Source organism: Vicia villosa, unplaced genomic scaffold (assembly GCF_029867415.1).
Source record: "Vicia villosa cultivar HV-30 ecotype Madison, WI unplaced genomic scaffold, Vvil1.0 ctg.000162F_1_1_1, whole genome shotgun sequence".
Classification (NCBI taxonomy): domain Eukaryota; kingdom Viridiplantae; phylum Streptophyta; class Magnoliopsida; order Fabales; family Fabaceae; genus Vicia; species Vicia villosa.
The window spans coordinates 409404-426132 of record NW_026705044.1 but is presented as its reverse complement, the minus strand read 5'-3'; the positions used below and the strand labels follow the sequence as shown (position 1 = coordinate 426132).

Genomic DNA, 16729 nt, shown 5'->3' with positions numbered 1-16729 from the left:
ATGGCGGAAGATCAGAATCAACATAAAATATTAAATACTTTGGTCAATGATGAGAAGAAGATCATTCGTAGGGAAGTTGAAAAGCAAAGGAGGATGCAAATGTCTATTCTATGTTCATCACTCCGTTCTTCAATCCCTTTTCACCTCATCAAGGTCTTTCATTAACTTACTTTTTCTATTTTTTTTTATATTTCTCTTATTAATAATATTATTATTGTTATTGGGAAAGCTTTCAGTATCAGATCACATAGGTGAGGCTGCAAATTATGTCCAAATTTTGAAGGAGAAGGTTAACGAACTCGAAAAGAAAAGGGATAAGCTCAAAGAAATTATTAGTTCAAGCATGATTGAAACTGAAAATGAATTACCAGCAGATCCTTCAAATTTAGTGAAGTGTGTCAACATTAATCTAATTCCAGATGGGGTGGAAATTGTTATATGCCGTGGTTAATGAAAATAATAGTTCGAGAAGGATGTGATGTTGTTCACTGTATTACCAACCATGTTAACGGGAAGATATTCCATACTATTAAATCTGAGGTACAGTAGCTAGCTAATTAAATTTTAAGCTACTTAATTAATTTTAATCTGTGTCAGTTAGTTAAACTTAAATCTCTAGTCTAGGGCATATTAATCTGAGTTTGGACAATTTTACTTCAGTGCAAAAAGTTTAATATGTATATATGAATTATTGTTGAATAGGTGGAAGACTTGACACAACTTGGTCTTGCTAGGCTCCAAAAGAAATTGGATCATGCAATCTTATTGTCGAGGTAGTCATATATTTCATGTTATGAGAAGAGAACCAATTGTGCAATTTATAATATCAGGACTATATATATAAATATTATCAGTATTTTCAACCTGTGATTTACTTGTAATTGTAATGTCAGTGCTTTTGATGCCAAAAAAATCTTCATGATTAGCTTTCTCAACGTTCAGTTTATTTGAATGTAATGAATGTTATTTCTTGCCTTAGCCTGGTCATGCCTAAGATCATTAGGGTTTACACACCTATTCGGCTTTGGCTAATATGCATAAGAATTTTCCTTATGCACCATGCATAAGCCTACATAAGCCATTGGATCATGTTTTTAATCCAGTATTGAGTATTGAGTGGTGAGTATTGAGTATTGAGTAATAACAATTGATGTCTAGAATTTGATCCAATGGTCCATAATAATCTATGCATGGTGCGTAGATTTTTATCTATGCACGGTAACTGCACCCCACCTATTCTATTTCTCTTTGACAACTTAGACTAAATTCCTCCATTGCCTATAATTTATGGACAACAAATTCCAAGGACGCCAAGATACACCAACACCACACAAACAAAATTCTATACCATTTAGTTTCAACAACAAATTTCTTATACCTCAACCCCTCAAACAAACTATCACTACCAACAACCACAACAATAAATCTCAATTCGGTCATCCCTCCGATACACTCCGATCTCTCAACAAAACTTCAACTACTCAAATACCCAACTCCAATAAGACAACTTTAATCATTCATTCTCTCTATACACTACAACATCCACACATGATGAATATTATATTCTTTCTGTTGAATCAAGTAGCCTAAACACAAACACAATCCAAAAATCAATTTGTATACATGGATGATGGTGTTTTGAATTATGCACCATTTCCTTTATCTGAATTTGATAATATTAATACATTGTCTAACACATCATAATATGACCAAGATTCATTGTCGAACACTAAACCATTTCCTTCAACTCGAAATTTAAGTTTGGAAGACTTCAACCCAAACCTCGCTCATGTGATATGGACAATCATCTATTTCAACAACATTGTTGGTTTGGTTTTTATATTATAATATGTTTTTCATATAATTAAAATTTCTCTATTATTATTATAATTCTTTTATCTATTTTTTAAATTATTTTTAAAACAATATAATATTATTTCTTTTAAATATATTAAAAACCTAAAAAATTAAAATACAAAATTTAGAATATCTTTTTATTATTAAAAGAATTATTTTATTATTAAATTAATAAAAATTAATTAATTTAATGTATTAAAAAATAAATATAAAAAAAGGGGTGTGTGTGAATGGGCGAAGGTCTATTTGCCAAAGACAACTTTCACTCATTCTCTTTAAATTGTGTTAAAAAAAGGGTAGATTGAAATTTTTTAAGGACGACATTTAGAAAATTATTTTCATTTTAAAGGCTCTCTTATAAAAAAAAAACTTGACTACTTACTTATCTTTATTTGATTCATCTTTTTTTCTTTTCTTTTTTTGGCTTATTACCATCGGTATAGTCCAGCCCCCTCTCGATCGCAATTGCGGGAGATCGGACCGTGGTCCTCCCTACCAAGTCCAGAGCCAATTTCCACTGGACCAACTAACGATTGGTATCTTTTTTCCCTTTTGCACTATAGTACTTATAGATCATATGATAATTAGAATGAATGAGATGTGATTGTGTCTATGATTTGACGTTAGTCGTCCCTTTTTATAGGAATTTCATTAGGACTTAGCCAATCCCTCTTTATTGATCTTTATCCAGACCGTTAATGTAGTTCAGTGTCGAGATATGACTTGTCTTGTGATGTAACATTCTATACGATATTTTAAGTCTTGATCCAATGCTTTCTTAGGGTAGGTCTACATCTGCTATTTAGACCCCAAAATGTTCGAAATGATGACATACATGTAACATCTTTGTGGTGACATCAATATTATCATTATTGGTTGTCCATCTATGTCTACGCGGTTCTCCCTTTCTAGGACCAGGACCAATCTAGACTAGCCAAGGTCCAAGGCCCAGCCTGAAGGTTGTTGGAGCAATTTTACTTTGTCATTATCCTAGTAGGAGCATACTGATATTTTGAAATCTATATTAGAATGTGCTCATGATTTTATATCATAAAATGTTCACAATTCTCATAAAAAAATGGATTCAAATAGTTTACTTTTAAATATCATCAAAAAATAATAGAGACAAGAAGATCATTAAGAATAGTAAAATTCAACAAAACTAAAATTCCATAATTTCTCTCCTTTTTCAATTAAATTTCTCAGATGGGAAATGGCCTAAAATATCCATTCTTCACGCATGCAAAGGACCTTGAAAAAGATAAGATGCTCTTCTTTGTTTGGGGTGTGAGGTGAATGTCACCATGTTTTTGGAATTTGGGCACTTTTGAATGTTTGTTTTGGCATCTTCCTTCATGGTCAACGAAAAATACCCAACTCTAAGGGTCTTCTTAGATAATGCGTACCATCCTAGATGTTGGCATGCTCATCCTTCAAGGATTTCCTCCAACACTTTATTCCTTCTCTCCCTGGTGAGGCATTTTAATAAGGAATTAGTGAACCCCATTTTATAGAGTTATCCCTCGACTAATTAGTACAAGCAAGACTTCCTTCTGACTTTTTTCGCCTTCTACCAATCATCTGGAGATCTCCATTGGTGATGTATTTTATCATTGTTGTTATCCACCTCCGAGCTTCAAGTTCTTCCTCTATTGTGTTTATCTCCTCGTTTATGTTAGGGTTGCTAAACATATACTGAATGACAGTGTTATTCTAAATCCTCCTCTTAGAACTAGCCAATTTTAATAACAAATGTGCTTAAGTGTTTTCCTCCACAGAGTGTGGTGCATTTCCCCTACTCAAATTTTTACATAGCCGATTTTACGTCAGGCAGCTCTTTCTGCATATGCAATCCTTAGTTTGATATTCACCTCGTACTTGTGAGGTGGCGAGCAGTGAATATGACTTTCCCGTAATTGTTTTGGCTACCATTTCATAGGCCAATTGTAATTTGACTAGGAATGTGTCATACCCTAATTTTTTTACCCTAAGATCCCACCTCATTTACATTGAATTCAATCACTATCATCATTCATCATCTCACCCAAAGATCATTCATGCATCATAACTAACATCCAAGATGCAAGAGATGTGTGTTTGCTTGTTTACTTCTTTTGCAAGGTAAGCATATTGAATCAAGGAGCTCAGGTGATTAAGGTTTTGTGGCCCTCAAAGTGACTCAAGCTTCTCATAGGATGAAGTGATTTCTCTTCATCAATATTCAAGTTCAAGTGTGTATCAATTCAAGATCATCACCCTTCAATTCATCTGATGTACCAAATTAGGGTTTTTACCAAGATCATTGAAATGTTGACTTTTTGACCAAGACATGATCTAATGGTTTGAAACATAATTAAAAGTTCTTATATGCTTCCTTATAGCCCATTCATATTCCTTAAATTGGCTAAATAAGCTTGATCCATTGATATTGGAAGAGTTGGAATTCATCTGATGAAAAGTCAACTACTCAAGGCCAAGGTTTGACTTTTGAGGTATTTGGTCAAATATGTATTTCTCAAGTCAAATATCATGAAAACATGGTTGATGGTTGAATTTGATCAAGATAAATCACACAAATTGAGATAACTTGCAAAAAGGACAAAGATGATGAAAGTGGAAATTTTTCTGTCCATAAAACTCATGCTCAAGTGACCTACTTTAAAGGCTTGTAACTTTCTCCTCAAGTCACCATTTTTCATGTCCAATGTCTCTAGTCAAAGTTGAGGCATCATACTTTAATATTGTAGAAGGAATCAATCAAAAATCTCATAAGGGTTGGAAGTTATGGATTGATCAAAATGAAGTTTCAAAGTTGTCAAAATGTTCCAACACTTAGAAATTTTTCTAAGTGTTAAAATAGATTTTTTTTTCTAAAGTTGATGGCCAATTTTTCAGGAGGATCCAAGTTGAATTTCTTCAAGTGCCCGACATGAAAGTTGAATTATGTGATCTCATATTTCCAAAATATCCAAGAGTGTGAATTTATTACACTTGATCTAAGAGAATCGAATTTGGGAAGATATCACCATGAAGTTGTTCTTGAGGTCCACTTTCATGCCCAACCAAGTTCAAACCATTAAAAATATGCAATATACGTTAATTATAGGTCTTATTGCTTATAACTCTTGCCTTAGTCAGAGGTTTAAACAAATCCAAAGAGCTTTGCCCAATTGATTTGATCATTATCTAAAGCTTCATTCTATTTCAAGCTTAAAGTCATGCCTTTCTTTTTTGGTAAAGTCACTTTAATCACAAATCACTTTGCATTGAGCTCATACTTTGCTTCTTCTGATCATACACTTCCTTTGTACCAGAAGCAACACCTCTAAAAGTGTCAACCACCTTAGCTATGCGTTGAAACCATGGAGAACTCATGTAATCTTCAAGCTCATTTTCAACCAATCCATGAATTCCAAACTCCAAATCTGATTAGCTCTCACAATACTTAAAAACACACCTCAATATAGCATATAGAGGCCTCTATTTCATTTCCCTTGTAAGTTTCTTGCAAAATTATCATCCAAACACACTCCATATAACATATAGAAACTTATGTATGCATTAATTAAACACCAACTTAGGTACCAGATTTTTTCCTAAGTATGCATCTATAAAAGACGATAACTTAAAACCCAACGAATTGCTTACAAGTCAATCTATGTAGGCAAATAGATAAGAATCCTTAGGGCATGATTTATTCATGTGTAAATAATCGACACACATGCACTCCTTATTGTTGGTTTTTTTCCCCAATACTATGTTGGAAATCCAAGTTGTATATCTTGCTTCTTCTATGAATCCTTCTTTAAAGAGCTCATCTACATCTTTTTATGGCTTCAGTTTTTTCTCTGGTCATTGCTTCTGATTATATTAGGCTACGTAAGGCATGTCTTCTTTGAGGGCTAAGGTGTGACACGCTGCCTCAAGACTAATATTTGACATTTCTTTTGATGAATATGCAAACAATTTTTGGTTCCTATATAGACATTTGGTTAAAGCCTCTCGCATAGGATCTGGTAGGTTTTCACTATCTTAATAGTCTTAGAGGGGTCTCCTCTAATGTAGATGAAAATGTACTCTTTAAGGGTCTTAATCTCTCCTCTTTTATGGGTTTTAGGAGGCATAACTTCATTTTTTCCTCAGAGAACATTTCTTACTACTAAGAATCCATCTCTAGTGCATCCTTGTGCTCTTTTCGTATATCCTTGGCGTGTTTATGTCTTGCTCGGATGGCTAAGAAGAAAACTCTGGTAGAAATCACATCATCCTCCAACACTATAACTTACTCCCTCCAAACATAATTATAATCCAAAATAACTACTTTCATACATATTAAGAAAGTTAGTTAATTGTAATTAATTTTCTTGATTTCATGTACAATCAAAGTAAAATTTACTATAATATCCTTAGTTATATTTGATGAATCAAGTACCAACATTAAATGCTTTTGAATTAAATTAAGGGTATGATAGTAATACAAGCATTACTTAGTCTAAAAGTTAATTACTTTTGCTCATAATAGTGACCAAGATTTAAGGTAATTTATTTCTTATAATAGTGAACAGAGGGATAGTCTTTTAGAGTGTGAAATTAGATCTTTAAATGCATAATTTACGAGATGAATCCTAAACTAGTAATGACGATTGAGGATTCTCTTATAAAAAGAGTCACATTCTATTATCATAAACTTTATTCAGATTATTTTCATGCCATACCTGGTCCCAAAGGCTACCAAAAGTTCCACAAAACCAAGTGGCCTCATGGTCGTTTTGTCAAAACCTTTTATATTTCCATCGTAATACAATTAGAGTATCAAATGGGTGTTTAGCCTTTGATATGCTTCTACGTATATGATATGAAGTAAGCTTCCTTGGTCTACCCTTACTCTGCTGACCTCTCAACCAACCATCTTTTCCCTATTGAGAAACAGTATTTTGATAATTGGAGATCCCGTCAGGCCATCCATTGTCATAGAAAGAGAGCGGGGATATTTCATTGGTCTTGAAATCTATGTGAGGTGTATAATATTGTGTAAGGATGCAACATTTGTCATTAGACATGTGAAAATTATCCACGATGTGACATGAGAGATAGCCATTCGTTTTTTGGAATCTACAGATTCATTTCATCAAAAAAGATAGGCAAAATACCCTTTTTAGTCCCGTATGTTAACCTCTGGGTTCATTTTGGTCCCTTAACTTCAAAAAGTTTCATATTGGTCCCTTAACTCTTCAAAAGGTGTCATCTTAGTCCTTTTTGTCATATTAGCGACTGATTTAGCAACCAATTTTTGAGTTTTTCGTCACTAATTTGACAAAAAGGACTAAAATGGCACCTTTTGAAGAGTTAAGGGACCAATATGGAACCTTTTGAAGTTAAGGGACAAAAATGAACCTCGAGGTTAACATACGGGACAAAAAAGAGTATTTTGCCAAAAAAGATAACACATGTTTTCCCTAAACGGTGGTTAAGTAATCCTACTGGTAAAGGGTCCAATGAGTAAAGGAGTTCTCAAGAAACTCTACTTCTAGTTTGTATAGGTTTTCCTTATAATTGAGAATTGTCATATTTTCTTAAACTTTAATGGAACTAGTGTATACAACATTTCTGACATACGATGCCACTGATCTGTCCAGACCAAAATACTTTGACAATGTGTTCTAGTAGTTGTTCCAAAAGAGGTTAAGATTAAGATAAATGTCTTAGAAGAGTTTCTTTGATGATCATTTTGTTGCTTCCTGTATTATGCAGGCACCCGGAGAGAAGAGCTAGGGCTTGGTACCTGCAAAAGACACTCTAACGCTTAATTCGGTAATTGGTAGAGGCAAGGAACAAATTTTTTTGGTTTTTTAGAATTTGTTCCTAATTTTACGTCAGCGGCCCTTTTTATAATAATTTCATTAAGTTTTTTGCAAATCCCCCTTTGTTGATCTTTATCCAGACTGTTCATGTAGTCAAATGTCAAGATATTACTTGTTATATGACCTAATAGTCCATACAATAATTTAGTCCAAATATAGTGGTTTCTTAGGAAGGTCTACGCCTACTCTTTAAGTCCCTGAATATTTCAAAAGATGACGTGCATTTGATATCTTTGTGGTGACATCACCTTTATCATTATTGGTTGTACATGTACATTTTATGTGGTTCTCCCTCTGTTGGGTCAGTACTAGTCTTGACTAACCATTGTCCAAATCAATGAGACTTAAGGTTATTCAAGAATTTTTACTTTTCATTGATGCTGGTAGGAACATATCAATGTTTTGAAATCTATATTAGAATATGCACATGATTTTATATCATAAACTATTCACAATTCTAACAAATAAAATTGATTTAAGCAATTACCTTTTTAAGATTATAAAAAAAAATATTGGGACAAAAAAATCATTAGGTATATCTTTTTTAAAAGAAAATAGAACTAGATATAAATAGTGAGGCATTAAATGCTAATAGTATATAATAGGAGGTTGATCGACATCACAAGACCAAACAACAGGCAAAACAAAACATTGGTCAAAAAGAAGAAAACCACCAATATAACAAGATCAAAAAATGAAGAAAAAAACATCAATACAAAGATAGAAAATTTGTAGGAAGGGAAAAACCAAGAGCATCAAAAGGAAACATAAGCTAGATCTCCCTAGCCAAAGACATGCAAAAATCCACACTAATCACCACTGAGCAGCAAGAACACGACAGAAGGAGGTCGAGGACACTCACACCACTATTGGATCAGATGTTGAATAGGGTTATCTAGATAGGCCGCGAAAGCACAAGAGTTCTCCATAAACCTACAAAGATACCATTTCCAAGCCAAAAGAATGCTCATATTTTCCACGTCCTTTTTTAACACAAACTTGTTTGACTTGAGATTTCATACAAAAGAGGGGGCGTGAATTGTGTGGTTTGGAAAAATATGGTTTTGAAAAATTTTCGAGATTAAAATCAGAGTTTGAAAGATATTTATCTATATCTAAGCAGCGGAAAATAAATATTAAAATAAAATGTGGAAATTAAAGAGTTTAAGGGAATAAGAAAAACACTGAGAATTATAGAGATTCGGTAAAATCAAAAGGACCTACTCCTCTCCTCGAGAATTGATCTTGAGAGTTTCCAATAAATACTTGAGACTTTCCATTTTTATATCTAAGCCCAATGTTTTATCCTTCCTAAAGGGTGGCAAGGACCCTGTTAGGGATCTGGCATTTTGATCGCCTCTATGGACGGAAAGGATCCTACTTAGAGATCCAACATTTTGATTGCCTCTATGGGAGGCAAGGATCCTACTTAGGGATCTAGTGTTTCTATCGCCTCCATGGGCGACAAGGATCCCACTTAGGGATCCAACATTTTGATTGGCTATACGGATCCAGCATTTTGATCGTCTTTATAGGCGGCAAAGATCCCACTTAGTGATCCATCATTTTAATCACCTCTATTGGTGGCAAGGATCCCACTTATGGATCCAACATTTTGATTGCCTTTATGGGTGGCAAGGATCCCACTTAGGGATCTAGTGTTTTGATCGCCTCTATGGGCGGCAGGGATCTCACTTAAGGATCCAACATTTGGAAGATACTTTTCTTTTCCAATATTGTCGTCACCTTTGGTTTTCATGCTCTTGTCAACGATATAAGGACTTTGAGATTTAAATCATCATTTGTGAATGTTTTTCGAAGATCCTTCAAATGATTTATCAAATGTGAAAATCTCTTTAGCAAGTCAAAAATTATTTTTCCAGGCTGCATTCTAAACATCTTGTCATCTTATGATAGAGCATTTAGTTTGGATCTCTTTACTTCTATTGTACCTTCATGAGTCACTTCCAAAGTATCCCAAATCTCTTTGGTTGTTTTACACTAAGATGTGATTGAAGAATGTTCTTTGCCTTTTAGTCAAATAGCATTTTCTTCATGACATCTTCATTCCAAGAGCCTTTTACTTTTATATATTCTACTTCATTGATGACCGTCTTAGGAATGTAAGGATCATTTTCAACACCATCCCATATTTTTTCTCCTTGTGCTTCTAGATATGCTTGCATGCAAATTTTCCAAAAGTCATAATATTCATCAACAAAACATGGAGGTTTGTTGTTATTGCCACCATCTCTAAAAACAAGATTAGCGGAATTTGTCTTTTTGGATCGAGGATCAAGATACCTTAACCTGCTCTGATACCAAATGTAAGTGTAGAGTGCAACCTAGGAGGTGAATTGGGTTTTAAGAATTTTTCAATTATTTTAGAGATGTTATGGTTCTTTTTATTTTTCTATAAATTTATGATGAAAAGATGAATGAATATGCAGGAGAAATAAAGTGTCGTAAGTAAATTGATACCAGGATATTTCCTGGTTCCCCTTTCCAAACAAGAGTAGTCAAGTCCCCTCACACCCCGTGAAAGATTTCACTATGTTAAATCTTTGTACAAGTCTTACACCAAGACCTCTCTTACAATCTTCTAACATAAGCACCAAACTATGGTGAACTTTGAATCAAGCCAATTAAAAGGACCTTTTTCCAAAAAACAGAAAGAACACCACTTCCTATTTGCAAACATTTGTAGAAAGTACAACCACTTTCCTTGCAGGAAATGTCACCATACACTTGGTGAACAAATACAAATTATGAATACAACTTTGAATAATTTTTTCAACTTGGCTTGAGTTCCAAGATGTAACAATTTTGATCTTCTCTTTCACTTGAATACAAGTCAAGAATATATATATATATATATATATATATATATATATATATATATATATATATATATATATATATATATATAGGGGACGACTCAAGTGAGAACACTTGGTTATTATGAGAAATGAGAACAATGAATCACGACCATTAAGTTTGATTTTAATGGACTGGATTGGTTTCTCTTTCTATGATCCTTAATATTTATTTTAAATTAACATAGAAAGAGAAATCAATCCAGTCCACTAAAATCAAATTTAATGGTCGTGATTCATTGTTCTCATTTCTCATAATAACCAAGTGTTCTCACTTGAGTCGTTCCCTATATATATATATAGTGCTCAATATGTTTAAGAAAATTTTATCCAATGTATGCAATTTATGGGTCTTGTGAGTTGGCCAAAACAAACACCATAATTAAGAAAATTATAATATATATATATATATATATATATATATATATATATATATATATATATATATATATATATATATATATATATATATATATATATATATATATATATATATATATATATATATATATATATATATATATATATATATATATATATATATATATATGATTTGAATATACATCTATGATAAATTAAATGTGATAAAGGGTACATCGAAGTTTTGTCTACCACACCTTAACCTCCGACAAGGTTAATTTTTCATGTCATGTACTTGTTCATCGTTGAAATTTAAATTTCATCTTCCTTTCAAACAGAGTTCAATATAACATTATAAAATTAAATTTATATTTATTATAGTTAATATAAAAATTATAATTATTAAATAAAAATAGAACCAAATCATTCTGAAATTATATTTTTTTACTAAGAGTGAATTATTTATAATATATAATTAAATATTAAATAAAATGAATAATTATAAATATATATTATAAAATAATAATCTTGTTTTTTAATTGGATAAGTTTGAGAATGGATTGTGACGGATATCAACATTTTCTTCAACTTTGAATGCATCCGCATCTCATCAAAACAGAGTTTTACTCTATCAAAATAAAAAATATTTAAATAGATTCTTACGATTGCATATAATGTTTTCATACCTAATAAAAATTAAATATTCCAAATTCTAAGTCAAAGTTAGCCCAAGCAGCAAACTATAATGGACTACTTAAAAGAATAACTAGATATTTAAAAGGTAACCAATTTTTTCATCAAAAGTTATATGAACTACAAAAAAATGACCCTATACTACAGCATTATTTTCAAGACACGCCTAAAAGTCAGTGTGAAAGAACATGGTTCTCTGTACACAAATCAATCCTAAGGACAAGTGAAACAAAGAAATGGATGGAGCCTACATGATGTCCAAAAAAATAGTAACCTCATTTTTATGTGAACATAACTTCCCCAAATGTGGGAGCCTACATGATGTCCAAAAAAATAGTAACCTCATTTTCATGTGAACATAACTTCCCCAAATGTGGATGCTGATTTCTTATAGTTAGTTGGATAGCCGTCAACATACTTGAAGATTCTTTGCAGCTAAATCTTAAGAATGTCTATCAAACTAACTACCCCGACATTCACAAATTTTCTTTCCGATTCTTGAATTGGAATCGAGTTTGCGAGCACTCATGTGGCAATTTAGGTGGTTTCAATTCCCCACTAAGCATTCTCACAACTTGTTTCATCGAAGGACGTCGATTAGGCGATTTCATCAAACAAATCAATGCAACTCTAATGCACAGAAGAGCCTGCTCTCTATCATCCCCTAACAACATCTCAACACAAGGATCAACAAGTTCAAGTAGTTTCCCATTCCGTCCACAATGTCTAGCCCAAGACACCAAATTTGCTCTCTTAAACTCAGAAACATGCACACCATCATCATTCATCTGAAGAGGCCTCCTCCCAGAAACAATAACAAGCAATAACACCCCAAAACTATAAACATCACATTTCTCTGTTATATCATTACCACTATAACCATTTTCAGGCGCGACGTAAAAAACAGTTCCTCGCATACTTGTTGTACTGCTGATTTCACCACTCTTTTGAATTTCTCCGCTATTACATGAATCATAGCTATTCCAATTAACTCTCCTTAACTCACCACTACCACTCAACCATGAATCACCACTACCACGATCCTTTCTGCTACGGTTTTTACTACTTTTTTTCGCATCATTATCATCAACATCATCGCGATCTCTCTCCCACTTCCACCAACTATCACCATCTTTTCCACTCTTTTTCTTCCTGTTCTTGTTGGCGAGCTCTTTAGAATACTCTTCCTTCCACCACTCCCTTGCCGGTCTTCTCTTCTCTTTCTTCTTCAAATCACCCTTTCCATTTCCCTCCTCCATTGATTCCCACCACTCCATTTTCTTCTTGCTCTTGCTTTTCTCTACCTTTCCACTTCCATTTCCACCCAACAGTTCACCATTCTTTGAACTTTCCTCCTTCACTTCTTTACCAATCCAATTCATTACATAATCCTTTACACTCCCATTCTTCTTCATTCTGCCACCAACACTACCAACCATGTCTGTTTCATATTCTTCAAAGCTAGTGTTAACACTCTCAATTTCTGTCTCATCACTATCGAACTCCTCTTTTCTGAACTCGAAAGGTGAAAAGGTTTTCAACCTCGCGAGACCAAAATCTGCAATTTTAGCCGAAAAGGAATGATCAAGGAGAATATTACTAGGTTTAATATCACCATGGATGATTGGCGGATCGCAAGAATGAAGATATTGAATTCCTTTCGCGACATCGAGAATTATCGAAAACCGTGTTTTCCATAGCGTTAACTCGGGGTATTTACGACGGAAAAGCGCGTCATGGAGGTTACCGTTTTTCATGAGATCATATACGAGAAGGAAACGGCGACGTTTTGGATCGGATGAGAAACCGATTGCGGGGACAAGGAGGTTGGAATTGAGTCTGGCGGCAAAGAAGAGTTCGTTGTGATATTCACGTTCGCCTTGGCAGCCGACGGAGGAAGTAATAGAGTTCATAAGCTTGACAGCGATTAGTTTACCGGAGGAAGGGAGGGTACCGGAATAGACAGGACCAAATCCACCGTGACCGAGGATATTGGAGAACGAGTTCGTTGCGCGGCGGAGGAGGGAGTAGGAGAAGGGATGAGGAGGGTTGGAGTCTGAGTCGGAGGATGGAGTAGTTCGTTTTTCGTTGCGGAGGCAGTGGAGAAGCGCGAAGAGGAAAGAGCAACCAGTAACGACGGTGGAACTCTGTTTTTTCTTTGCTTGAGGCGGAGGATGTGGCGGTGGTGATGCGGAGGACAGCATCGCCGGCGGAGAAGTTGAATTTTGTTATGTGTATGGGTTGTGTTGTGTTATGTTATGTTGGGATATTTATTTTGGAACGTGAAGGGTATTTGACTTTGTGTGAATACAGGGAAGGAACGCGAAGGTGCAGTGTACAACAACGCGTTTGTCTTTGTTTATTAAGGGAAAGTTTTTTAATTGCTCTTTTTAATGAGCAAGCTTTTAGTCTTCTACGTTTTAGTACATGATAAAAAAAGTGTTACTTTTGTTTTTGAAATATTATGATGAACGTCGGCATTAGTCTTATAATTTAAAATAATATTTTTTTTATTTTCAAAATACTAGAAAGTGTTTTTGTGATAATAAGTATTTTTGTAATGTAAGTTAAAATACTTAACCTTTTTAGTAAAATTCTTAAACAATTATTTTGGGCCAATAGTTAGCAAAATATTATATAAAAAATATTTTTTTTGTAAATGATATTAAGGGACTAAAAAGGACCTTTTTTTTTTTGGTGAAAAAAGGACCCTTTTAATATTCTTTAGAAAAAAACAACTCAATTATAATCATTAATTTTTTAAAGTATTGCTATGGTCAAAAGCTGCTGATAATGACTTTTTTTTTTACGAAAATGTTTTTCCCTTGGCAAAAATACGGTCATCAAAAGGTCAATATTATAAATTAGTATACGTTAGGGTGTGCTTTTGATTATCGCATAGAATGGCATTTTTTGTTGTTGTTATTTTTGGTATTGATAGTGGCTTTATGCCGCTGCATACAAAAATATTTATTTTAATAATTCCATTAGTAGCGGATGAAGATTGCAAGAAATGGAAAAAATATGCAAGGAACCACAATTGCAATAGGGAGATTAATGCTAAGGATTAAGACTCAAGTATATGGAAACAAATGGCAAGTGTATGGCCAACGTTGGATTCAATGACTTACTAGAATATTATGAGTGGTCTTAACTAAAAGCCTGGATAGACTGCTGGATTGCCTCAGGGTTAAGACTCCATACCTTCAGCCAAACTATTATGCAGACTAAAATTTGGTAAGAGTAGCTGACATTCTAGATGAGAATGGACAATGGGGTTTGGTGTTGGAATCCCCCCAAAATCTAGAGAATTTCAAATCAATTTTGATGAATAAGTTTCAATCAATTGATTGATTTTTTTTAAAACAGCAAATGAAACTTTATATAAAGAAAGTAAGATAGCATGAAACATGCTATAAGGATAAATACAGACATCCTGCTTCAACAACCACAGGCCATCAAGAAACCAAACAGAGACATGCACTACCTCACAAGTCACAACCAAAGGGTATTATTACCTAAATAAGAAACTTAGGCAGCAAATAACCTTACTCCTAATCCAAAAATCAAAATAAAAAATAGATACAAACTAAAGCGTCCTAAACAAGATTCTAGGGGGAAATTTACTAACAAACTGCTCCCAAATCAAAGACTCCCCTATTGATCCCAGCGATGCACTACGACTGAAAAGATCGCTGTCAAAAGACATAATTCCTACGAAAAGAATGCAACAATGTCCCGCACCAAAAACGACAAAATCTGAAACAATCAGAATGGTCCGATGAGCCAGAAAGTCTTGATCCATAGTGAATCCGGACCGATGAAAATCTGAAAAAGATAGAGAGCACAACCAGAACTGACATGTTCATTTCTAAAAACAAACGGTACTCCTAATCATAATCATAACGATCCCATCCTCATAATTGATTGAATTCTCTCTTGGTTTTCACTCTTCACTCGATTGAATCAATCAACCTTAATTGCAAGATAATTCTTGTTGCACAATAATAATGTAGGAAAAAGAAAAGAAAAAAAATTAATTGTGAAGAAAGATGAATTAGAGTTTGACCAAAATAAGGGGGAAAAGAAGGATTTCTGCAAAGTTTATCTCTGCTCTCAAAAACTGAAGTTTATTCCTTGCAACTGCAAGTGAGTCTATATGTTATAACAATAGGGGTTACTCTGTATTTATAGAATTTTTTGGTTTGCTTAAACAAAGCCCAAAATACAAAGCCAAAAATATTCAATTCTGGTAATACCACAAAAATTATGCCTAAGTCGAAATTCTTGTCAAGTTACACAACTTCAACATTTCGACAACTACACAACTTTGACACATACTAGGTTATTTCGACACTACCTTGTTTCTGTCGAGCAACCTACTTCTACACAAGGAATTAAAATCTCAACACACCACCTAATTCATTGTGTCTAAGCTATCTACATTCATCATAAATCTTAATTTCTTTAACACTTCGACCTGCACTTATTTCGTCATGATGTCTGCAATCTAAATCTCAGCTATGCAGTGTTCCAAGTTCAGGTTCTCATTTTCTACATGCTCTCGAAGATAGTGGAACCTCATTTCGATGTGCTTGTTTCTTCCATGTGCTATCGAATTCTTTTCCAGATTGATAGCTGACATGCTATCGATCTTCATGGTAATTGCTCCATGATTCTTCCCAGTAATCTCTTCGACCAGAATCACCATCAATGTTGTTTGACATGCTCAAAGAGAAGCAGCTATGTATTCTACTTCACACGAAGATAGTGTCAATGTTGGTTATTTTCTCAAACTCCAAGCAACTGGTGCACCACTTAGCATAAACATATAACCAGTTGTGGATTTTCAATCCTCAGCATCACTACACCAACTTGCGTTAGTGTAACTCACTAACTTACATTCTTTTCTTTCATCAGCTGTAGGAAACAGAATTCTATAATCGAGAGTTCCTTTCAGATACCTTTGTATCCTCTTTGTCGCTAATTAATGTGATACATTTGGCTTCTGCATGAGTCTACTTACCATACCTACACTATGTGCCAAGTCAGGCCTTGTGTGACAAAGGTATCTTAATGACT

General features: G+C 33.9%; 2 protein-coding genes across 2 annotated transcripts; one reads left to right on the top strand and one right to left on the bottom strand.

Moving 5' to 3' along the window:
* Positions 1–451, top strand: LOC131624773 (transcription factor bHLH125-like). The gene is made up of 2 exons (XM_058895690.1): positions 1–153; positions 230–451. Exons 1-2 carry the CDS (start codon positions 1–3, stop codon positions 449–451), a joined length of 375 nt encoding a protein of 124 aa, XP_058751673.1.
* An 11191-nt stretch (positions 452–11642) lies between these two features.
* Positions 11643–14063, bottom strand: LOC131624769 (receptor-like serine/threonine-protein kinase At4g25390). The gene has a single exon (XM_058895686.1). It carries the CDS (start codon positions 13849–13851, stop codon positions 12124–12126), a length of 1728 nt encoding a protein of 575 aa, XP_058751669.1. The 5' UTR covers positions 13852–14063; the 3' UTR covers positions 11643–12123.
* Between the last annotated feature and the right edge of the window lie 2666 nt (positions 14064–16729).

Coding starts and splice junctions, on each gene's coding strand:
- LOC131624769 (XM_058895686.1), bottom strand. CDS start 13,851: ATGCTGTCCTCCGCATCACCACCGCCACATCCTCCGCCTCAAGCAAAG.
- LOC131624773 (XM_058895690.1), top strand. CDS start 1: ATGGCGGAAGATCAGAATCAACATAAAATATTAAATACTTTGGTCAAT. Junction 154..229: donor TCCCTTTTCACCTCATCAAG/GTCTTTCATTAA, acceptor TTATTGGGAAAG/CTTTCAGTATCAGATCACAT.